Here is a 26013-nt window from a genome sequence, read left to right as displayed (position 1 = left end):
ATTAATTGGACAGATCTAGCATTTGTAGTGCACGTTTACATCCAAACACCTACCATAACATGTTCTTGTGTATGCAATATGTAAAGTCTGTCGGTATAAACAGTACAGTCTGTACTGGTCTGTGAATTGTACATACTTTATAGACATGCAGATGTATGTATTTAAAGCAGTTATCAGGAAATACACCAGTTGACACATGGTCTGTTCTAAAACAGTCACTTGTTATAAGGATCATTGAATATAAACGCTACATTTCCTGTCACAATACAATTCGGAACAGCCAATGTGTTTACAGTGCATTGCGATGCTATGTGAACCCACATGGGCAGAAATCAAAGGTAATTGACTTGAATCAGTATTGATTTTCCCCGGTTCCCACAGCGAGTTATGTTAACTGCTGTTAATTTACAAATAAAGTTCTTTCTCTATTAAAAGCAGAAACAAATATTACGGCTAAACATCAAGAGGATTAATGATTATGCATGTGGATGCCTCAATTTGATAGATTTTGTTGTTTCCGTTAAACATGTGGTAGAATGGTATGATATTGACTCTTAATGTAAATACTAGCTGTATAATGCCCTGAATAGATTTTACCGTATGTACTCCAAAATTTGGACTCTCCTGTTACTCACTTAGGATTATTTAATTTCAAATGTTAAATAAACCTTTATCAGGATATTTTTTCCATATAATATAGATCTGTTTTGCTGTAAATTAGAATTAAGTCAGAAAAATTTATTTAAAAGAAAGAAGTCATACATCATTGACAAAGGGAGTCAATGACATCAACATCTCCTGATTGACACTAAAATGAAGGTCAAAGGGCAAATACACTGTAAGTGTCCAGTAATTATGGATATTACTGGTAGGCTGACATAAGTGGATATTTATTGCTATCTATATAGCTATTGGTCACAAATTTAAAACAAATCAATCTTTTTAACTCCAAATCAGAGGAAAGGGGACTTAGTAGGCCTGTATCAATTGATGGCAGTGTAAGAGGTTTAGTAGGCCTATATCAATTGATGGCAGTGTAAGAGGTTTAGTAGGCCTGTATCAATTGATGATAGTGTTAGAGGTTTAGTAAGCCTGTATCAATTGATGGCAGTGTTCGAGGTTTAGTAGGCCTATATCAATTGATGGCAGTGTAAGAGGTTTAGTAGGCCTGTATCAATTGATGATAGTGTTAGAGGGTTTAGTAAGCCTGTATCAATTGATGGCAGTGTTAGAGGTTTAGTAGGCCTGTATCAATTGATGGCAGTGTAAGAGGTTTAGTAGGCCTGTATCAATTGATGGCAGTGTTCGAGGTTTAGTCGGCCTGTATCAATTGATGGCAGTGTAAGAGGTTTAGTAGGCCTGTATCAATTGATGGCAGTGTAAGAGGTTTAGTAGGCCTGTATCAATTGATGGCAGTGTTCGAGGTTTAGTCGGCCTGTATCAATTGATGGCAGTGTAAGAGGTTTAGTAGGCCTGTATCAATTGATGTCAGTGTTAGAGGTTTAGTAGGCCTGTATCAATTGATGGCAGTGTAAGAGGTTTAGTAGGCCTGTATCAATTGATGTCAGTGTTAGAGCTTTTAGAAATGTCATATAGTAGACGATGTCATAGCCTGGGTGTATCTGTAAAAACAAGAGTTTTAATTCTTTCTGGTTTTGGTGTACAGTGTACTTTCAGTGCTAGACAATACCACACAAATGTTTGTTTTAATCGCCAAGTTAGGTAAATACAAGACATCCTTGTCAGAAGTGTTATTTACCTGTACCTGTAAATTGACTCGAACAAGCCAGTGCTTATGATGTCACAACAGGTGAAGGGATATGATATATGGACCAATGTCCCTGGGGTTCGTGATTGACAGTAGCCAAGAGCAAGTAACGCCGTTGTCGCACGTCAGGTTATTGGTTTGTTTGGGTCCAGGTAGGAGTGAAAATCGTCACCTTAGCGTGAGGTCACTGTCAACTTTCGTCACTTGGTACATCGTTTGTCATATATCGTCCCAGTATGAACTTAAGTTTGTAGCCTATAGCTACATATCGAACCATATCCTATCTCATTGGATAAAACTTAACGTTCATCTTCAAACTCCAATTATTTGGGTTATGTAACTGACGCACATGTACCTCTCTGACCTGGTCGAGTGCTACCTTTAACGAGTATTTATGAATGTGCGATAAGTGGCCAAGCCATTTCAGCGAGTGGATTACACGATACCTGACAATTATGGTTCTGATGCGTCGGGGATCACCGAACATGGAGGACATGTAAGATTTGTTTTAACTCTTGAAGCCTTAACATATTGATAGTATGTATCGGTTGTGTATTCTAAACTGGAATATGTTTAAGTCACCGTTCTGCTTTGGACATTACTAACTTGTATATGCAATAATAATTATTATGAGAACATTTGAAGAAAAAATACTGATTATGATCTCGTTTGTTAATATAAAATTATTCAACAAAATTGATTACATATACATTGTAAAAGAAATTACATTCTCTTATGTTGAAATCTCAAAATTTATTATATTCAACCCCTGAAGACTGAGTATTGGCAGGGTTAATAAGTTATGTTGGGGGATCAAGGGTCTGGTAGGGGCGAGTTACTTATTATCATTTCTTGATTCAGAAGCTGAAAATCTATTGACCCTGCTGTCAGCTGGTTTAAGAAACTGTTGAAATTCTTGCCTATCTTCGTTCAGCAACGGTTCATGTTTATCTCTAAGTGTCAAACTTTTCTACACATTTTTGCGGTTCTATATGAATGTGTTACTTTGTGGTGTTCTGAGTGGTGTAGAAAGTTACACAGAGTTACTGTAGATAAGACCTGGCCTAGTGTTCAGCCATCAGCAGCTTGTAGTCTTTATGTATTAATTGGACCAGTAGGGGGGATAACCTTTAGAGAGAGTGCACATGCTTTACATTCTGGTGAAAGAAATGTTATACGATTTGTTAGATCTCAAAGATTGGTTTTATGTTGTAATGCTAACCTGCTGTTTAACATTGGACTGGTCTGTTTGGCTTAGCTTCTACTTAGTTGGTATATGTATTCAGATTTCTATAACAATCACTGTGGAATTAGCTGAAGTTTCCCCAGGATGTATTTAGGTAGCTGTTAAGCAATGAAGAACTTGATCTATTCATTATTTATTCTTTGTTTTATATAATCATATCTTCTCATCATGCTGAAACCAATATTGTACATAGTATATGTAAATAAGATAACATCCAACCAAATTAGTTCTTCCCGTGATCTTAGAATCGTTCATCATAACTGAGTATATAATTTATCATCAAAGAACATCTTTTTATTGTAGAAATTTATATTTTTTTCTAGATTTTGTATATCAGATAGTTTTCACATTTATAATATCGAGTAGCTGTTATGCATGCATCCATTTAAAATAAATTTTGAATTGTCGTTTCACTAAACTCAAGCCTAAAGTTTAGAAGTGTATATTGGTGTTTAAAATATTACAGACCAATAAATACACACATAGCTAAAATGTGGGGAGATAGATAATGACTTTCAAACGAGTTTATGGAGAAATGATACACAGGGCACACTGTGTATATATGTAAGGTCAATAGACATGTCTGTGGGGATGGAAGGATTGGAGGTTTTCTGTCAATACTGTTTATATCAACATATATGTTACATTTCAGTGCTTGTCTGTTTGGTTAAAAGAAAAACAGTCCAAATAAAGTTTTATAGATATTTATATTACCGTCTATGTATAGCTGGTTATAGATATTTATAGACTACCATCTATATATAGCTGTCCCTCTCCCCCCTCCCCTTCCTCCCCCCTCCCTTTGCAACAACACATCATATACCTGATATAGTGATATATGTTGTACATTTGTGATATCTCAATCGGCCATTGAACACCTGGGATGTCGACAATTGAATGTTCATGAATGTGTGTATACGTCACGTCATAATGTGGTTTTATTGTAGTTTTCCTGATGTTATGTAATATAACTGTTTAAGTAAAAGTGAGTCATGATTATTAACCGCACAATAATTTCCCATTATGTGTTGTAAGCAGACTAGGATGCAGGGTATGATACTGAATTGTTTGTTAGCTTGATATTGTTCTATCAAGTTATCATATAAACATCATTTCTTTTGAATGACTTGATTTGCCTAGACACAATTAAAACATCTGGAAATTAAATGGAAATGAAAGTTGATTACTAAGACTAAATTTTGATTAATCAGCTGGTTCACCAAAATAAAGTTTTAATTCAAGCTAACAATGCTGAAATTATTTAGGGCCTTTTTACGGAACAGTTCCCTTCATCATTAGATGGTATACACAGTATAGTCAACTTTATAAAATAATTGTTACATGATTTTTTGTGTGAAAATGAACTGGAGATTGATTTTCTATAGGACAGACTTCCAAATTCGAACATTCCAGAAATAGATGTTTCTGTAGCCACTGGTTTGTATGTAGAGATGGAAATATTGGCAGTAAGATGACCAGGCTAAGTATATAAAGCCTGCAGCAGTGTGTCATCCTTGTTATCTACCCAGTCTGATTATTATTGGGGGTATCAACAATCATCAGATGACCTGGTCAGTCGGTCACGGCTGAGTTGGTAGCTCCAGGTTACATCAGTATGCTGCTTGTTGATGCTTTGCAATGGTTGGATTGTCATTAGGAATTTTTCATGCACCACTGACTTCTAATTGAGAGAAGTAACATTCCCGTAACACTTGCAGTGTCTGTTTACCTGTCCTGTTTACTATGGTAGACTGGGTGTACCTGGCATTCATGGTGTTGTCTTACACGAATGTCATTATTTGACCTGACTCTACTCAGAATTTTATAGGAACATCCAAGTTATGAGGTCGCCTAACAGAAAACGTGTTTACAGGTATCTAAAAGTACATTGAAAATTATTTTTGGAATTATTGAAATTATTGGAAGTGAAGAATTATTTATTATGATGTTTTTTGTTCTAATGAGTCTGTCCTAGTCTGTGTGGACAGTGCCTTTGGTATATATATATATGTACCAGTTTATCTTTGGAATACCTGTCCGACTTACATTACACAGGCAGTAGTATATAGGAGAGGCAGTAGTATATAGGAAAGAAGAATGTTCTTCACATCATAGAGATTATTATTGTAATATTTCTACGGATGTGGCAGCTGATACCATAGGATTCTCGCACCTAGTCTAGACGGCTAGACTTTGGTAAACAGCAAAACTGACACAGGAGAGGAGGAAGTTTATACTCCATACTGGCAAAGGGAGATAACTGTGTACATGTAACATCAACTTAAACTGACTTTTCCATGTGTCAAAGTTTCATTCAGGGAGTAGTGGATCCGATCATGTGCTGACATTGATGATCTATAAAATCTGATGGGGGTTAATTATGTAGAAGAATTCAGAATCTCTGACCCGGAATGTAAACACACCAGTTTTATAGTTTGAACTTTATCAGTTTCTTTCTGTTTATCTCTATGATGACTCCTTATGATGTTGGCACCATGCCAGCTACACCTGTCTGTAGAGGTGAAATGATGGTAAAACAGCTATCTCTCTCCTTCACAGACTTTTTCCACATTTTTTTCTCTTCCTTATACTACATATTCTACTTAGCCGAGGCATTTAATTTGTCACTGTTCTGTATATGTTGTACATGTTCCCAAACCAGATATGTTTACGTCATCATGATCAGGAGATTCGGGAAGTTGTTTAAGTCACCCCTTGTGGGTGATTAGTAGTTTAACTTACCAGGTACTTCGGAGGAGGAAGGGGATGAAGGAAGTGGGATGGGTGGTGGGGGTGTTACTTGTTTAATCCTCATCTCTTTTCAGCCTAGGATTTGTAATTGGCTTGTTTCGCTGTGTTGTAGTCTATCGATATCCTTAAGATATATGTTACCAGTACAGTTCTGTGAGATATACTGAATTTTTTCTGATTTATGGCAGAGTTCAAATTTGGCATCCATCCATGTTCTGAAAAGCTTAAATATAGAATTACCATACAGTTCTGTATAAACCAACATCTTACTCATCCCTCCAGTCATTACTGAACATGTTGATTCACCAGGCTTACCATATCAATATCATATCAAACAAAAATAACAAGTGAAGAGTTTAGCTGATCTTGATTCACTATCAGTCAGGCTCTTAATATTCAACGATGTGTTCGTGTTGTTGTAAGGATCTGTATTTATTAAGGTTTAGGTGTGCCATCTTGTTCACCACAGAAAAAAATTAACTGATGAGAATTCTACCTCAAGAGGGCACTCCTAGTAAATTCTATGGTGAATATTTTATTGCTGCTCTTCGTTACAAAAGATTTCCTGTAAATTCGCTGTAGTAAAGTTATATCCTTTCACAGACACTGTCTATTAACTGAGATTTGTGTGAGGAAACAACTTACCTGGTCTGGCTGACTGCTTCTAGACCTAGAAAAACCTTCCCTGAAAACAATTTACCTGATATGCATGATCTGGCTGGCTGATTCTAGACCACTTAACATTTGTGTGTATTTTGGGATAGAAAAATAAACATTTGGTGGTGCTGGTTCTTCTATCAGAAATTTATTAACAGATAATTGTAAATAGATCCCTTCATTTATAATATTATCTGGAATCAATACAAGCATCTAACTGACATGTTACGTATGTTTATGACTTATGTACGATAAAGCTATATATATATATATGTACATGTAGTTTATAGCTGAAGGTGTATACATACTCTAACACATATTCTTGGCGTGTCCTTATGTATGGTAACAACATTTTGAGGAAGAAGGATATATTTTTTCATACTTTTCTTTACCTATTTGTATGTGTATACAGTTGTACCTATACATTTGCTGTATAAATAGTCAGAGCTGTATGAGGTAACTTCGTGACTTACACTACCGTGTGGTAGGCAGGGATTTGAAGAACAACTTTTTTCTCAGCCAGCAGCTACGTCATGAGGTACAGCAATAATTTGGGGATTTATTTGTAAATTGTTATTTAAGGATGACATAATCAGTGATGTAATTATGATAAGAATGTGGTGACTAGATATTTCCTCGTGTTATTTTATTACAGGAACACAGTACAGAGTGCCATGGAATTATCACTTTGTGGATACAGTGGTTATGAAATACTATTATATACTAATACTACAAGTTATTGTTTATTATGTATAGTATAGTGCCGATAAAGGTGACTGTCTATTTGCCTGGTAATAAGGTAATAAGCCCCCCCCCCCCCCCCCTTCTGATCCAGGCTTATTACAGGACAAAAATGAGTTATTGGATGGGGGTAATTTTGGAAACTGAAGTTGTATATATTTGATTGATGGTGTTTTTGATAATTTTCATAATATGTGACCAAATAGCTTGTGAGTGATTGTATGTGAAAGCTCATATGTCTTATAATTATAGCCTTCAAGGTATTATACTAGTGTAGTAGAAGTAGACTGGACTGAACGCTGGTGGTCAGGTATAGCTCAAATGGTTAAGAGTGTCAATCTAGAATTCAGAGGTCTCGGGTTGGAGTCCTGATCTGGTCGTTATAAAATGCTCTCTTGTTGCATTGTTACATAAGCAAAAAAAGACAAAAAAAACTTGTGAATCTAGGAGTTTTACTGCCATTGGCCTGCCTACAATGTATATCCAGGCAGGTTGTATATACGTAATTGATGTATGTTCTGAATTATTATGGGATAAACATGTTTTCTAGATTTAAGAAACATTAATAAATCTTTAAAGTGTTTATGAAGAAGCAGCATTTGTCGAGAATTTGTTTTGAGTTTTCTTAATAATCTGACTTAGTCGATTGACCTTATTCCAGATCTTTAACAATTAATAAGATGTCCATGTGTCTTGTTACAGTGAGGTGCCCATAGTCACAGCCAGGGCCAATGTCATGGTCTATGATGACTGCAATAAAAGATGGATACCGAGTGGCAGTACACAGGGTCTGGCCAAAGTCCAGATCTACTCACACACAGTCAACAACACATTCAGGGTTGTTGGTCGCAAAATGCAGGACCACGAGGTAAGGCTTGTCAAACACTTGTCAAACACTTGTCAAACGCACAACAAATGACAAATATGGAGATATTTAAGTATATACCTGCATACCTATGCATGTTCTGGTAAAGACCAAACTTGCTTCATCCTAATCCATGATCATATGATGTGACTAAGGCAGCTACCGAATCAGGGAACTTCTACTGTGTCCCAAGCTTAGTGGACGTGGGACAGAGTTGTGAGAGACCAATATTGGCCACTATTAACAATTGTAATCTGTACATTTATTTGTCTTGTCAATTAATTATTACTTTACATCATTGTCTCTCAAGATACCTCTTATGAGCCTGCTGTCAACAGTAATTTGACAGAGTGAAATGCCATGCTGCCAGGTCTAAGTTAATTTAACAAGATTCTTTACTTTCAACTCTTAAAAGTGAATGTCAAATGGAAAGCATAAATACCACATTTGTAGAGTTGCTCGGTCAGGGGACGAAACCTGGAACTTTTCCATGCAAAGATTTAGCACTAAGGTTAACATTTAGATATTTCCATGGAGGAAATAAAAAAAAATGACATAGAAAAAGTGCAATACTTGAATAAAGCAGATAAAATCGTGTAGCATAAATATTCCAAATGTTGGAACATGGTGAGGAACAATATGTCTGGCATTCATACTCTGATGAAGATACACAATCCAGAATTATACTAGATACATATGTTCTTGTTTGTTTTGTCTGGTCAGACAGGTATGTTCTGTTGGTGATGTGGCTGCACACACGATCAGAGGTTGAGTGGTTTGATTCCTGCTAAACGGCAATTTATGTTTCTCAGGAAACTGAGATCATGAATTGCATGCCCTGTGCTTTAATTTCATGCTATTGATATATCTTTGGGAATGACACTCTACCCAAATTTATTCTGGTTTAGATGTAACTTCCTCATGTGTGTTGTTCATCAAGGTAGCCACCAGCTACTACAAAGAGACATCCTCAAAAAGACCCAGTCTGTTCATGGGGCAGTAAACCTATAGTAAAGAAACAAGCAAATGTTTGGAGGAGGAGGATTGGTATCATTTCAAATATGTGTAGGTTCTAGTTTCAGACTAAAATGGAAACATGGACACTGGTATCTTATATTACTAGAATGGCCCCCTGTCTCTAGAATCATAAAATTATAAATAAAATTGAGCTTTATGATTTTGATCCCTAGGATATGTCTGATTCTAAGTTTCAAACTAGGGGCAGATAATCTAGTATTAGAATTTAGCTTGGCAATTCATAACAAATTAAGGTCTGGTGGCCAGTCTAGTATCTTACATGCAGTTGGTATGTTATTGACTGGGTAACAGTATTAAGTGTTTAACAGCCAGCTATACCACCTATCCAAATGATGCGCTACCAAACACAACATGTACATGCTATGTGGGGTGATGTTTTATTTGGCAGCTAATTGTTAGTACAGGGTATACATATCTCTGTAAAATTAGGCTGTAAATGTTGTAGTTACAAACAACAGTCGCTATGTTGATGTGTATAAATGTTCGGAAGGATGTGAGATGATATCGTACAGGATACACCATCCTCTGGCGTGTCAAGTATATCACAGGTCGCAATTATCAGAAACTGTCAGTGAAAAATGTATAACATCCGTAATATTGTGGATGATAGCTTTGATTTAATATATACATCAATTGTCAGGCTCTGTTCAACTGGTACTTTGAATTGTATTAGCAGCTTAAATTTCACCAAATTCAACAATGAAGTTGTTCCCTAATTTGATCCTTATATGATCATGATATTATTAGGATCGGGAATTACTGAACCTTATAATTATCATCTGTCCGTATACATGTCTGTCCATCCATACATCTATATAGATTATAGCTCTATTTTTCTGTACTACAAGTCACATGGATATCAAATTTTATATATAAATACAAATGTATATCTTCTTACATAGGTCACTGTGACCTATTTTTCACTTCATCGACTTTTGTAAAAAAAAGTTGTTGAAGATTTCGGTTCAGAGTGGAAATAATGGTGGTATTTCTATATCTAAAGATGAGTTTTCTGTTTGTGCTTCCCTCAAATTTGGTTAGAAACTAATTGAATTGTTTGAAGTTTTCTTTAAGAAGCTGATGAAGCTTAGTCTAGAGACTGATATATGTGACCCAGTATTGGAAATCTGGGTTAACTGGCTGGGACAAACATTTTACATAATGTGTCTGGTCAGTGCAGGTGATAATGGTGTATACATATATCTAGGGAGACTCCTCGTTATCATTAACCACTTCCCTGTAGTTTGTTTTGGATCGTACCACTTACTACCACAGAGGTGTCGAGTGTCAGATAAACACACTAGGATGTGACCCACAAAAGAGTATACACTATATTGGTGTTCTCTACATCACAAATACAAATGAGACTTATAAGTTAGATCTCCTAGGGATTGGTTATAAGTTTGATGTTTGATTCGTGGGCCAAACTAGGGGGAGGTAATCTAGTGTAAGAATGTAGCTGGGCAATTCTTTACAAAAAGCCTCCTGGGACTTCATTCAACTCTGATACATTAACTCCTAATGTACATATCAAATCATTAATTAACATGCATTCACAGGTAGTGCATGTACAGGTCAATTGAGGCAAAGTGACATGCATATGTCACTGATAGAATTGTTATTTCACAGAAATAAAAAAAAAAAAGAAAAATTACACACAGTATCAATAATGATGTAGGAAATTATATTTCTCCCACACATCAGCTCCATCACAATCCAGATGCTTACATTTTGTTATGAGTTCAAAATTTTTTAAGTCACAGACGAGACCTTTTAGAGATTTACTTTCATTTGATGATTATGGTGATCATATCTACAGTATAATGAATTGACACAAGTACAAGTTTTATTTACTGTAGATGTAGGTATAACATCCCTTATAGAAGGAATCACTAGAGTGTGTTTATCACTGTATTGGGGACGCAATCTTTATAGGTTGGAGTATGTCTCAATCAGCTGTGTACAAACGCAGACATACAGTTTTATAGTATTTCCTTATTTATATATCAAAGCCGTTGGTGAACTGTTCAAATTAAAAGAAATCCCTTTGACATAATCATGTATTCTTTCCAGGTTATGTTATAATAAATACTGTCTGAATTAACTTTATAATAAATACTGTCTGAATTAACTTTAAAATAAATACTGTCTGAATTAACTTTATAATAAATACTGTCTGAATTAACTTTATAATAAATACTGTCTGAATTAACTTTATAATAAATACTGTCTGAATTAACTTTATAATAAATACTGTCTGAATTAACTTTATGATAAATACTGTCTGAATTAACTTTATGATAAATACTGTCTGAATTAACTTTATAATAGATACTGTCTGAATTAACTTTATGATAAATAACTGTCTGAATTAACTTTATGATAAATACTGTCTGAATTAACTTTATATTAAGTACTGTCTGAATTAACTTTATAATAAATACTGTCTGAATTAACTTTATAATAAATACTGTCTGAATTAACTTTATAATAAATACTGTATGAATTAACTTTAAAATAAATACTGTCTGAATTAACTTTATGATAAATACTGTCTGAATTAACTTTATGATAAATACTGTCTGAATTAACTTTATAATAAATACTGTCTGAATTAACTTTATGATAAATAACTGTCTGAATTAACTTTATATTAAGTACTGTCTGAATTAACTTTATAATAAATACTGTATGAAATAACTTTAAAATAAATACCGGTACTGTCTGAATTAACTTTAAAATAAATACTGTCTGAATTAACTTTATAATAAATACTGTCTGAATTAACTTTATAATAAATACTGTCTGAATTAACTTTATAATAAATACTGTCTGAATTAACTTTATAATAAATACTGTATGAATTAACTTTATAATAAATACTGTCTGATTTAACTTTATGATAAATACTGTCTGAATTAACTTTATAATAAATACTGTCTGAATTAACTTTATGATAAATACTGTCTGAATTAACTTTATAATAAATACTGTCTGAATTAACTTTATAATAAATACTGTCTGAATTAACTTTATAATAAATACTGTCTGAATTAACTTTATAATAAATACTGTATGAATTAATCATGTTTTGTATTCCAGGTTGTAATAAATTGTGCAATTTTACGAACATTAAAATACAATCAAGCCACCGCAACATTCCATCAATGGAGAGACAACAAACAGGTGTACGGATTAAACTTCAGCTCGCGGGAAGATGCCGAAAGTTTTGCTCAGGCTATGATGACGACACTTGAAACCTTAAATCAAGGTAAGCTTAAAAGCTCACAAGGACTTCAACATTTAGTTTAACAGCCAATACAATATCTTGTTTTGGTCGAGATACGTTCAAGGTTGGTATTAATGAACTGATCATGATACTCCCATGGCCACACCCCCAAATGTTGTGCGCCGATTCTTTATCCAGATGCATCACAAAGTTTCTGGTTAGCTGTTTGGCATTTTCAACTTGTCAATACTCATCTTGCCAGTTTAACATACCAGATATTGTGCATCACCTTAATTCACAATTACAACCCGCAGATGAATTACAAGGTATTGCATAATTATAGCAACAGAGGGAATGATGCAGGCCCATTAGACCTCTTGTCTGCTGATATTCTGATATTCTAATATTCCATTATGAAGATTTCAGCACCCAATAGATACATGTACAATTAATAGTTCAAAGTAGTTATTTCCCTTCATCTGTGTAAATCTTAAGAGGAATTCAATACTAGACAACTCAGAAAATAGGTTCCTATGAAACAATAATATTGTGTAGTACCCCACCCCCAATAACATTGGTTTGTGTTTTGTTGTTGACTTTGTAAACGTACAAGATTAGTTAAACTAACAAGTTTCTGCTTCATTGAACAATCAGCTGTATTTCTTTGATACTCATAACCTTGTATATGCATCAGGTTATATACCAGCCATCTGTGTGATACTGTATTTCCCTGTATAATTTAATTTCATATCTAGGACTGTTTTAAGTGGGTTGCCCATATACAATATCATCTTAAGTGTCTCAAACTTGAAAAATTTACGGATGAAATAACACATACAAAGCATGTGGGGGATTTGATTGATACTTAAGAGGCTAATTTACGATAAGTGAACTCAACGTCTTGGATTATTGCGTTGCAATCAGCAAACTACAATCCTGGTGACATTCAGGTGTTTTAGATGCGGAAGGTAACCACGTTATATATACACAGTCTGAATACTGATAAAGGACTGCTTCAGAAGGAGGTAAAGATAACTCCGAGTTCCTGATTGGAGAGTGATTGATGGTTTATAGACCTTGTTTTAGGGTCTTATCTTCTAGTTACGAGGTCAGTGCCTGGAGGAAGAAATATAACACAAAAAATCCACAAAAAGTTGACTAACCTAATTACCTGGCTATATCTCTCTCATCACTGGCGTCCATCTACTGGCGTTTCCCCCCCCTCTGTTTAGGTGTTTACTGGAGTTTTCCACGCCTCTGTTTAGGTGTTTACTGAAATACCTGGTACGACCTTTAATGATGGCTGTCAGTTGTATGCCCTTGTTAAGAAGTGGTCATAGACACAAACCCCATATAGTTTTACCCTCTATCTGTCTGTCTTAGCTGGTAAACTTGGTTTAGAAGTTTTACAGACATTCTCTTGATAAAAATGCTGCAGATGCTGATAGCTTGATCATTATAATTCTTTTCGGGTCAAACAAGAACGCTGCATTTGCAATCAAATTGGTCTTTTTTTTTCTTTCTTCAAATTTTTAAATGTTTTGAATCTTTTGCATTTGGCTCTGTTTCATCAAAGTTGAAGCAGATGCTTGTGTTTCACTAACATATTCTAGTTCCGTTCCAATTTAAAATTAAAAACTTCCATTATTAGCTCACCTGGTCCGAAGGACCAAGGTGAGCTTATGCCATACCGTTGCGTCCGTCGTCCGTCGTCCGTCCGTCCGTCTGTCGTCCGTCGTCCGTCGTCCGTCGTCCGTCCGTCCGTCAACAATTGACTTCTTCTTCATAACCACACATCAGAATTTGACCAAATTTGGTCAGAAGCATCCCTATGGGTAGGGGACTCAAAATTGTACAAATGATGGGGCTGACCCCCTGGGGGCCTCTGGGGCGGGGCCAAAAGGGGTCATTTTTGCGCTATTGATATAAACGACTTCTTCTCTGAAACCAAGCAATGGCTATCACTCATATTTGCCTGGTAGCATCACTATGGGTTGGGGATTCAAAATTGTACAAATGATGGGGCTGACCCCCCGGGGGCCTGAGGGGCGGGGCCAAATGTGGTCAATCTGGCTATATTGATATAAACGACTTCTTCTCTGAAACCAAGCAATGGCTATCGCTCATATTTGCCTGGTAGTATCATTATGGGGTGGGGATTCAAAATTGTACAAATGATGGGGCTGACCCCCCGGGGGCCTGAGGGGTGGGGCTGAATGTGGTCAATTTGGCTATATTGATATAAACGACTTCTTCTCTGAAACCGAGCAATGCCTGTCACTCATATTTGCCTGGTAGCATCACTATGGGGTTGGGATTCAAAATTGTACAAATGATGGGACTGACCCCCCAGGGGCCTGAGGGACGGGGCCAAATGTGGTCAATCTGGCTATATTCATATAATTGACTTCTTCTCTGGAACCAAACAATGGATATCTCTCATATTTTACTGGTAGCATCACCTTGGGGTAGGAATTTGAAATTGTACAAATGGTGGGGCTGACCCCCTGGGGGTCTTAGGGGCGTGGCCAAAAAGGGCCCGTTTGGCTTGATTGATATAAACGACTTCTCCACTGAAACCAAGCAATGGATATTGCTCATATTTGCCTGGTAGCACCCCCTTGGGGTAGGGATTCAAAATTGTACAAATGACGGGGCTGATCACCTTGGGGCTGAGGGGCGGGGCCAAAAGGGGCCAGTTTGGCTAAATTGTTATAAACAACTTCTCCTCTGAAACTAAGCAATTGATATCTCTCATAATTGACTGGTAGCATCCCCTTGGGGTAGGGATTCAAAATTGTACAAATGATGGGGCTGACCCCCCTGGGGGCTGAGGGGCGGGCCAGAAGGTGTCAATTTGCCTAAATTGATATAAACAACTTCTTCTCTGAAACTAAGCAATGGATATCTCTCATAATTGACTGGTAGCATCCCCTTGGGGTAGGGATTCAAAATTGTACAATTGGTGGGGCTGACCCTCCGGGGGGCTGAGGGGCGGGGCTAAAAGTGATCAATTTGGCTAAATTGATATTTTAAGAATTACAATAAAACCAATGTTCATGTACGTCCATATAAAATGCTTATGATATATTGACATAGCAATACCAGTGACAAATGTACTTAAGCATAGTTCTCTTGTTTCATATCTCATGAAACCAGGTGAGCGATACAGGCCCTCTGGGCCTCTTGTATACAAGTCAATTTGATCTTGACAAACATATTTCTATGAAATTGAAATTAAACTGAAAGATCAGAAAATGAAATTTACACAAAGAAGAATATAAGAAATGCATATAAAATTGTCCATGAAGGTGAAAAGTTTGTTTTTGTTATTGTGATTAATTATAAGCTCAGACATTTAATAAAGAAGAAATGCTGTAGCAGGTTTTTTGAACATGGATACAGAATACATGTACTCTGAAAATATTGATTTAACATAAAAGGATAATGTTCTAACAGTTATACCTCAATGATTACTTCAAATTCTGAACAAAGGTTTGGTACACAGCACATCTTGAACTTGTTTGTTAATTTGTTCATGTGGGGAATTTGATCATCATTTTATACACAAAAATTGATCTTTTAAAACACTATCAATCTGAGATAAATTAGATCACATTACCGTATATAATCAGCCCCCAAGGAAGTGACTGTTTATGTATCAATATGGGAGCTCGATGTTCTACAGGGATTGATATGTAAATCAAACATTGTCAGTACATGTTAAACTCAGTATCAGATCCGATACGTTCACATCATTGTCAGCTTGATTTTTAACTTAGGAAGATTCCCACCTCACAGGATTACTGTAATGGCCAGGATAGACATTTGTAACCGCTTCACACCAAGATTTAAAGAAGAAATACTGGTTTTCAAGTCTTGTGTACGTGGACAGTGAACAACAAAATCATTACTAAATTCCAACTGATTAAATTCATTGTTTTAAATGTTGAATCTGTTCAGTCTTCAAAATCTAACACAAACCTGAGAATTCATTGTTTTAAATGTAGAATCTGTAGCTATTCAGTCTTTAAAATCTAATACCAACCTTATAAGTCATCATAATTGTAAACGTTTATTAATAAATAATTTTCATTGAAGAACATATGTTCTCTCTAAAGTGGATGAAGAATTGGTTTGTTTTCTGTGTTTCTGTATGGCTAATTACAGAATAAACGCTCTGTTTTCTTTAATAAATGCCGATATGATATTGTCTATATAGGATATAAAGCAGGAAGGTATCTGTCAGGAAACGGATTACTCACCTCAAATACACATCAAAACTTGTCGTAATTACAGTAGGTCTATCTTATCATCCGGATCTTACCTCAACGGCAGACAATGAAAAAAATTTCCAAGGGATTTCAAGTACTGAAGAAGAAGTATTCGGGTAATAATCACGTCAAATTAGTACATTATCTTAATGTATACAATAGTATATCAATAATTATCATCTATCAGCTTTTCTGATTTCCTGATCATCAGATTATTGAAAATCACTTTTCCTTCGTGATGATGTACTCAGGAACGCTGTTGCAGTTATCGTTAAAATGGTCGTTTTCAATTTTCACCCGATAAGCTGATCTTCTCAATTAAAAAAGTGTTCTTTTAAAGCACAGAATGACAAGCCAATGTTGGTTCCTGTGGGTTTGTCATACCGAAACACCTCTTTATAACCATATTTATTGATAACTTCTACTTCCTGAAGCCATATTAATCATTGTGACACTATTAATTTTTATGAACATTTCAATTTCTTAATGCCCTTTAATGGATTTGTGTTGTAACTCATCCTTATAAAATAAATAACATAGTGAGAATGACAGAGACCATTTAAAACTGGGTGTAGTTTACTCCATGTCAGTTGTTGTGCCTGTTTTAATGAGTATCGATGATGACTTTAATGGAGCTCGAGACTTCTGCTGTGGACTGTATTTATCCAGTAATTAGCTCTTTGGTAATCAGCCCAAGCCTGGTAATTAGTAAGCTTTATTACACTTAGATAGAATTATCAACTTATGTTTTTCTTTGTTCTTTGATATATTAGTGTGATATAACAAGTTTGTTTTGGTTATCTAATTCCCACTGATTTATCAGTGTGATATAACAAGTTTATACTGGTTATCTAATTCCCACTGATTTATCAGTGTGATATAACAAGTTTATACTGGTTATCTAATTCCCACAGATTTACCCGTGATATAACACGTTTATACTGGTTATCTAATTCCCACTGATTTACCTGTGATATAACAAGTTTATTCTGGTTATCTAATTCCCACAGATTTACCTGTGATATAACAAGTTTATACTGGTAATCTAATTCCCACAGATTTACCTGTGATATAATGAGTTTATACTGGTTATCTAATTCCCACTGATTTATCAGTGTGATATAACAAGTTTATACTGGTTATCTAATTCCCACTGATTTACCTGTGTGATATAACAAGTTTATACTGGTTATCTAATTCCCACAGATTTACCCGTGATATAACACGTTTATACTGGTTATCTAATTCCCACTGATTTACCTGTGATATAACAAGTTTATACTGGTTATCTAATTCCCACAGATTTACCTGTGATATAACAAGTTTATACTGGTTATCTAATTCCCACTGATTTACCCGTGATATAACACGTTTATACTGGTTATCTAATTCCCACAGATTTACCTGTGATATAACAAGTTTATACTGGTTATCTAATTCCCACTGATTTACCTGTGATATAACAAGTTTATACTGGTTATCTAATTCCCACAGATTTACCCGTGATATAACACGTTTATACTGGTTATCTAATTCCCACTGATTTACCTGTGTGATATAACAAGTTTATTTTGGTTATCTAATTCCCACTGATTTACCTGTGTGATATAACACGTTTATACTGGTTATCTAATTCCCACTGATTTACCTGTGTGATATAACAAGTTTATTCTGGTTATCTAATTCCCACTGATTTACCTGTGATATAACAAATTTATACTGGTTATCTAATTCCCACAGATTTACCTGTGTGATATAACAAGTTTATACTGGTTATCTAATTCCCACTGATTTACCTGTGATATAACAAGTTTATACTGGTTATCTAATTCCCACTGATTTACCTGTGTGATATAACAAGTTTGTTTTGGTTATCTAATTCCCACTGATTTACCTGTGTGATATAACAAGTTTGTTTTGGTTATCTAATTCCCACTGATTTACCTGTGATATAACAAGTTTATTCTGGTTATCTAATTCCCACTGATTTACCCGTGATATAACACGTTTATACTGGTTATCTAATTCCCACTGATTTACCTGTGATATAACAAGTTTATACTGGTTATCTAATTCCCACTGATTTACCTGTGGTATAACAAGTTTATACTGGTTATCTAATTCCCACTGATTTACCTGTGGTATAACAAGTTTATTCTGGTTATCTAATTCCCACTGATTTACCTGTGTGATATAACAAGTTTATACTGGTTATCTAATTCCCACTGATTTACCTGTGGTATAACAAGTTTATTCTGGTTATCTAATTCCCACTGATTTACCTGTGATATAACAAGTTTATACTGGTTATCTAATTCCCACTGATTTATCAGTGTGATATAACAAGTTTGTTTTGGTTATCTAATTCCCACTGATTTACCTGTGGTATAACAAGTTTATACTGGTTATCTAATTCCCACTGATTTACCTGTGGTATAACAAGTTTATTCTGGTTATCTAATTCCCACTGATTTACCTGTGTGATATAACAAGTTTGTTTTGGTTATCTAATTCCCACTTATTTACCTGTGATATAACAAGTTTATTCTGGTTATCTAAATCCCACTGATTTACCTGTGTGATATAACAAGTTTATTCTGGTTATCTAAATCCCAATGATTTACCTGTGTGATATAACAAGTTTATACTGGTTATCTAATTCCCACTGATTTACCTGTGATATAACAAGTTTATACTGGTTATCTAATTCCCACTGATTTACCAGTGTGATATAACAAGTTTATACTGGTTATCTAATTCCCACTGATTTACCAGTGTGATATAACAAGTTTATTCTGGTTATCTAATTCCCACTGATTTACCTGTGTGATATAACAAGTTTGTTTTGGTTATCTAATTCCCACTTATTTACCTGTGATATAACAAGTTTATTCTGGTTATCTAAATCCCACTGATTTACCTGTGTGATATAACAAGTTTATTCTGGTTATCTAAATCCCAATGATTTACCTGTGTGATATAACAAGTTTATACTGGTTATCTAATTCCCACTGATTTACCTGTGATATAACAAGTTTATACTGGTTATCTAATTCCCACTGATTTACCAGTGTGATATAACAAGTTTATACTGGTTATCTAATTCCCACTGATTTACCAGTGTGATATAACAAGTTTATTCTGGTTATCTAATTCCCACTGATTTAATAGTGTAATATAACAAGTTTGATACAGGTTTACTATATACATATGATAGATGATTTGATTTCTCTTTGACAGGACAAGGTCCTCTTCCACCCCAATCTCAGCCTATATACAACCAACCAAACATTGCCAATCCAAGTGGACCACCAGATCACAGGTTAAACCTCTTCTACTGGATTTAATTCATAAAGATGATTTGTTTTCTTTAAAGATTGAAAATTTAGATGCATTTTGTTATAAAGAAAAAACACTTCCAATTTGAAATTTCACTTTCTTAACTTTCTGTGATTAAAGCATTTTTATCCTTTGATATGATAAGTTTTGGTATCCTGATTTGTTTAGCAGTTGTAATGATATTTGTTATGCTTATTAAGTAATATACTTGTTCTGAAAATTTTGTTGGTTTTTGGAGAAGGGTTTGTATAGCAATACACGAAATGTAGACATGTTGATGATAGTGAGGAGGCTTCTAACACATGAAGACAATTCATGTGGAGAAGTGTGACATGTTCATATTTGTAATCTTTACAGACATTCTGGAGGTGGCCATGTCAGACAGCCGTCAGGGGGAGGTAAGTGACAGGGATTATAATTAAATCGCATCTGTTTTGATGAGGATACATGAAGAATTATCATCTATTTAAACAATTAAACTTTGACTGAATTCTTTTTAATCCACAAATTTAAAGTACTATATTCCTACAGTGATTTAAATCATATTTCACTACTTGATAAAAAACTATCCCAATATCAAATAAGAATTTCCATATTTTTACTTCCAACAGAATACACTGTTTTTCTTACGCTTCCTTATAGATAAACGTGGATTTGAACAGGAAACATCAAGTTATCAGTAGATAAAAGGACAAATTTAATGATCAAAAGGAGAACTTCAGAATTATATACCCTATTCTTCATTGCATTTCATTTCAGCACCGAGAGATTTCAGCCATTATGATGCTCAACAAACACAACAACAGCCCCCACAAGCCCCCAAACCCCCAAGTGCTCCTCAGGCCCCAACTCCACCTGCCCCTCCCCCAGCCCCTGCTGCCCCTGCTGCCCCCGCTGCCCCTCCAGCACCCCCAGCCCCTGCGGCTCCTCCAGCACCACCTGCACCTCCAGCTCCGCCAGCACCGCCCTCTGGTGGAGGACCCCCAGCACCACCTGGTGCCGGTCCACCAGCCCCGCCCCCTCCGCCACCTGTAGGACCAGGCGTAGGAGCTGCCCAGCGCATCGTCAGGTGGCGGAGGAGGAGGCTTGGCTGCAGCTCTACAAGCCCAGCAACAGAAGATGAAGAAAGTGGATTCAGTAAGTATATGATTGTACTGGGCTAGTCACTGGCATAGAGACACAATACAAATATTATCAGCAGTACTTTTGGTAAAGTTGTTACAAAAGATTTACAAATATTGCTGTTTGTGCAATACGGAATCTGCACGCACACAGACAATATATCTCGTAGGAATATGACTCGGAAACTACAATACATGTAATCTTTATTTAGAAGAAGGCTTTCAATGTAATAAGCACTACATTAAGATTACCACTGAAATCTGTTCATTGTAAATATTAAGTGTTCCTACACAGTGTGGACCCTTTTTGACCTTATTTCAAAATCCTTAGGTAAAGTTTGTTTGGAGTTGAATTTCAATGATCACAACTAATTTGGGAAATTTCATGTTTGTAAAACTTTTTTGTTCCATTGTTACAGGCGGACCGGACAAGTGGCGGGGACAAGAACCGATCAAGTGGAGGTGGCGGGGGAACTGGAAGTGGGGGAGGTGGAGACTTCATGAGTGAATTACAAAACCGACTAAAGAAATCTAAAGCACCGCCAGCCAGTGTAAGGTTTTAATGGTTTCTCTTCAAAGACCATCTCAGACATAATGTTTGTGAACTCTGTATCAATATTAGATATGCTTGAACAGACTTGAGGGCAACATTATCTACAGAACTTAGTTAAGAAAACATTTGAGAAAAAAATAATTTTATGAGCAATATTTAAATGCAAATTAGTCTTATCTCCTGGTGGGAGAGAGTGGGGTGGAGCCAATTTGTGAGCATCCCATCCCTACCCCATCCTGTTCTCATTGAGCCATATCTGCCATTTTGATTCCTGGTAAAGTTATTTCATTGCTATACACATATGATAATTTTTCTAAATCATTGAATAGGACCCTGGTACCCAAACTCCACCCTCAGGACCTGTCTCTAGCAATCGACCGCCAGCCACAAAAGCAACCAATGGAAAGACATTATCAAATGGATCAGATTCGCCACAGATGAGTAGAAAGTAAGTAACAGAGTTATTCTCCTTGAGGCTGTCAAGTTGACACAGACCACCAATAAAACCTATTCATCACAATTTTACATTTTTCAGGGAGAATTTTTTTTTTTTTATCTAAATACCAATACTTCAGATTTCAAAATGTTCTGATTTGACATTTTTCTTCGTCTAGATGCCATCAAAGTCCAGATATCTCTTTTCCAAGGTATAGTTTTGCATGATATTATCTTGTTTTGCCTGCAGAGAACCGTAGTCTGTGATATTTTACTATAACAGACAGTTTGTTCTCTAAATGTTATTTCAAAGGAGGTTTTTAGGATTTGACTTTTTTGTACATGTAATGGAGGAGTTCTTAACTATATTATCTGACAATTAAAAACCCTGAATAAAACATTAATGATTGTTTTTCTATAGGAAACCAGTAATATTTAAACATAAAATTAAATTAAGAAATGTAAATTCATAAATTATTAATTTTCTATCTGTAGGAAGCCATCATTTTTGACAAAATCTGACAGGTACAGAGATATACTACTCCTCTATACTGTTGCATGGTCAATATGTGTCTGATGACTCTAAGTTATACTGCTGTTTATATATAGGCAGTCCTCAACTCATGTTTGTATTAGCCGTTTATATTGACAGTCCTCAACTCATGATTGTCGTTTTTATCGGTAGTCCTCAATTCATGTTACATTTGTTGTTTATTTATATATAAAGCAGCTGTCTTTAAATAAGGTTATTTTTTTCTGTATATAGCAGCGATCCTCAACTCAAGTTATGTTTTCTGTATATAGCGTCGATCCTAAACTCAAGTTATGTTTTCTGTATATAGCGGCAATCCTCTACTCTATGTAGCATGGAGATGTGTAGAATTATCTGTCTGTCCAATGTAGCCATATTCTTTCTGAACTTCACTTAATCTAAAGACTTCTTATTTCACAGGCCATAGTGTCTTTTATTAACTGGGCTGGGATGGGAGCTTAAGAAAGTAAATCAATATGATACACATTAAAAAGGACAGTAACTCAATAACATATGGTATGATACACATTCTAAAGGGAAGTAACTCAATAACATATGGTATGATACACATTCTAAAGGGAAGTAACTCAATAACATACAGTATGATGCACATTCTAAAGGGAAGTAACTCAATAACATACAGTATGATACACATTCTAAAGGGAAGTACCTCAATAACATACGGTATGATACACATTCTAAAGGGAAGTAACTCAATAACATATGGTATGATACATATTCTAAAGGGAAGTAACTCAATAACATATGGTATGATACACATTCTAAAGGGAAGTAACTCAATAACAAACTATTATACCTGGTGGGATATGAGAGGGGGCTACCTTACAATATTCTGGATGTCTGTATATTGATTGTTCTGAATTAAAGCAGCTAAAACGAATTTTCGCATTGTGCCCAAATTTGTTTGTTTTTAACTGGTTAATTTTTATAGGGAAAGAGTATTGATTATATAAGGGTTACAAACAAGTCCAGCTGACAATACATGTATAGTTATATAACCCAGAAGGTACAAACAAGAATACATATCTGTCAGAAAAATAAGAATTTCTATAAAGTTTTAATTTTAATGGTAAACTTCATTTACAATAATTCAGCATGCAGCTTTAAATAACATCTAGACTTATGTTAGTGCGGTTTAGGTGTCCGTACAGTTATATGGTCAATACCGGTATATGTTAGTGCGGTTTAGGTGTCCGTACAGTTATATGGTCAATACCGGTATATATATCAGATTTCTGTTGAAATCACTCAGCGATCAGATTAACATGAAATCAGATCTGTCGAAATAGGCTGGAATTTTACATTTTCAGGAATTAGAAATATGAGATGTTATGGATCGTCAAATGGTATCAACTATCTAAAAACTAACGACATTTGGCCTTTTTTTTTACCTCAGGAGAATGAATTCCTTACCTGGCCAGGATACAACGGGGGTTTCTAATGGACCAAGCAGTTCAGACCTAGAGTCGCTCAAACAGGAAATCCTTACAGAAATGAGGACTGAAATGCATAAAGTCAAAACAGAAATAATAGAAGGTGGGTGGAAATCTGTTAAAATTAAAAATAGAAATAATAGAAGGTGGGTGGAAATCTGTTTAAAACAAAAATGGAAATCTGTATAAAAGCTTTACTAGAATTGAGACAGAAATCGATATTACTGTAGAAGATATTAATTTTATAATAAATTACAGGCATGTGAAATAGTAAAAGACCATAATTATGAATTTTATGTACCTAGGTAGTAATATAATGCCAATTACTGTAGTGTATGATAATTATGATGTTTGTCAGAATCTACATCACTTAAAATAATATTGGTTTTTACTTAAATTAATAATGATCATCATGCAGTGAGATGGTATTTGCCAGAATGTACATGGAAGGTCTGGGAAATAGGAAAAGATGCAGATATCAATAGTTGTGTTTTTTTGTTATTGTAGCAATTCGACAAGAGTTGGGCCATAGATAAAGCGTAGTGTGATAGTAGTCTGCCTGGTGTGTGTGAAATCGGACTGCATTCTCTGTATGAGTCACCTCTTTGGTGCAGCTTATCACGAACACAAGGTGGTTACAGGCCCAGCGGACCTCTTCTGCAGACCAAAATCATCCTGTTACCAGTAAACCCTGAAAGCTTCAGGCTTCGATGTCAGCGCTGTGATCAATGCTGACACTTCAAAGTGGCGAAATCTAGGGGGAAGCTTTATTTTTCTCTTACATCAGATTTACAATATATTCTGGATCAGAATGTACTGGACGTTTGGACAGAGTACCGCCTACTTCAACTTGTCAGTTAGAACAAATTACTGTATCAGTCTGGGAGTGTACTAGTGGAGAGATAAACCACCCTGTTAACAGGCAAACTTATAAAACATTTCATCCTCCTGACCAGAATCATTCAGTCATCAAGTTATAAACCAGTATTACAGCATTCTTATTTAGTCAAGGTCATGAAAAATATTCTAGAAAAGAAAATCTTGAGTATTCTGCAGTTAATTTGCTGACACAAGATTTGGGAATGTTTGTACTCAGTGTTCTATAGTCAGATAAAACAGAAATTTGGCAATATCAGTGTAGATAGTCAGTGGACGTGTACAAATGTTTATAGTGTAATCAACATTTAGATGACAGATTCATATTGATTGTCATTGTTTTAACTGGTCACTAATCAAATCTTATTTCTACACTCTTGTGTCATTTTTCTTTGTAATTACTGGTCAATATGAGAGAGATATGAATGATTTATGATTTGTTATGAAGATTATCTGAGGAGTATATGAGAAAATGAGCTTAAAACTTTAACATTATTATAATTATCATCACATATATTAACACAATCAGACTTGTCCTGTCACATGATCAGTTTTATTGTCACATGATCTGATTTTTTGTGTCACATGATCTGATTTATTGTGTCACATGAAAAGATGATTTGTCACATGATCAGATTGATTGTGTTACATATCTAGGACCATCACTTACATGTATACTGCTGTTCTAAGTATTATCTGTCACATGGGACAAATGGTTCTTTTTTTTTTAACTTTGAAAACAAAATTTAGTACACTTGATGAATATTTTGATTTAATATTTATAAGATGTTTTGTTGATGTGTTTATTTGTTATGTCAATAAGAGACCAGTCACTGAGAGGAGTCATTTTCCTGTCAAATATTTAAAACAAACCACTGTTGATACAGAATTATATCTTGATATTTATAAAATGTATCAGTTTTATGTGTTTATTGATGTCGATCAGAACTACACATTATCACCAGAGCCGGCGTCTCCTTTGCCTCCTGCTCTAGATTTTAGGAAAAATTGTTTTGTACATGTATTTCAATGTAAACAAATACAAGTTTAGTATCCCTTATTCTGAGAAGATGTTGATAACAGTAGCACACATTTTTATAGATGATAGCACTATATACTGGGCTACTGATGTTC

General features: G+C 35.2%; 1 protein-coding gene across 1 annotated transcript; it reads left to right on the top strand.

The window, feature by feature from the left end:
• Window positions 1-2208: 2208 nt before the first annotated feature.
• On the top strand, window positions 2209-24723 carry LOC117324622 (vasodilator-stimulated phosphoprotein-like). Its single transcript, XM_033880544.1, has 12 exons — window positions 2209-2264; window positions 7866-8031; window positions 12169-12337; window positions 19810-19891; window positions 20266-20306; window positions 20668-21059; window positions 21449-21580; window positions 21912-22030; window positions 22197-22229; window positions 22513-22542; window positions 23967-24106; window positions 24511-24723. The coding sequence occupies exons 1-12, from the start codon at window positions 2224-2226 to the stop codon at window positions 24537-24539; spliced, it is 1374 nt and encodes a 457-aa protein (XP_033736435.1). The 5' UTR covers window positions 2209-2223; the 3' UTR covers window positions 24540-24723.
• The last annotated feature ends 1290 nt before the right edge of the window (window positions 24724-26013 follow it).

The sequence above is a fragment of the Pecten maximus genome, chromosome 3, assembly GCF_902652985.1.
Source record: "Pecten maximus chromosome 3, xPecMax1.1, whole genome shotgun sequence".
Classification (NCBI taxonomy): domain Eukaryota; kingdom Metazoa; phylum Mollusca; class Bivalvia; order Pectinida; family Pectinidae; genus Pecten; species Pecten maximus.
Note: the sequence above shows the minus strand (reverse complement) of the source record. Positions and strands in the feature narration are given on the sequence as shown.

Coding starts and splice junctions, on each gene's coding strand:
- LOC117324622 (XM_033880544.1), top strand. CDS start 2,224: ATGGTTCTGATGCGTCGGGGATCACCGAACATGGAGGACAT. Junction 21,581..21,911: donor CTAAAGCACCGCCAGCCAGT/GTAAGGTTTTAA, acceptor ATCATTGAATAG/GACCCTGGTACCCAAACTCC. Junction 22,543..23,966: donor TTTTTGACAAAATCTGACAG/GTACAGAGATAT, acceptor TTTTTACCTCAG/GAGAATGAATTCCTTACCTG.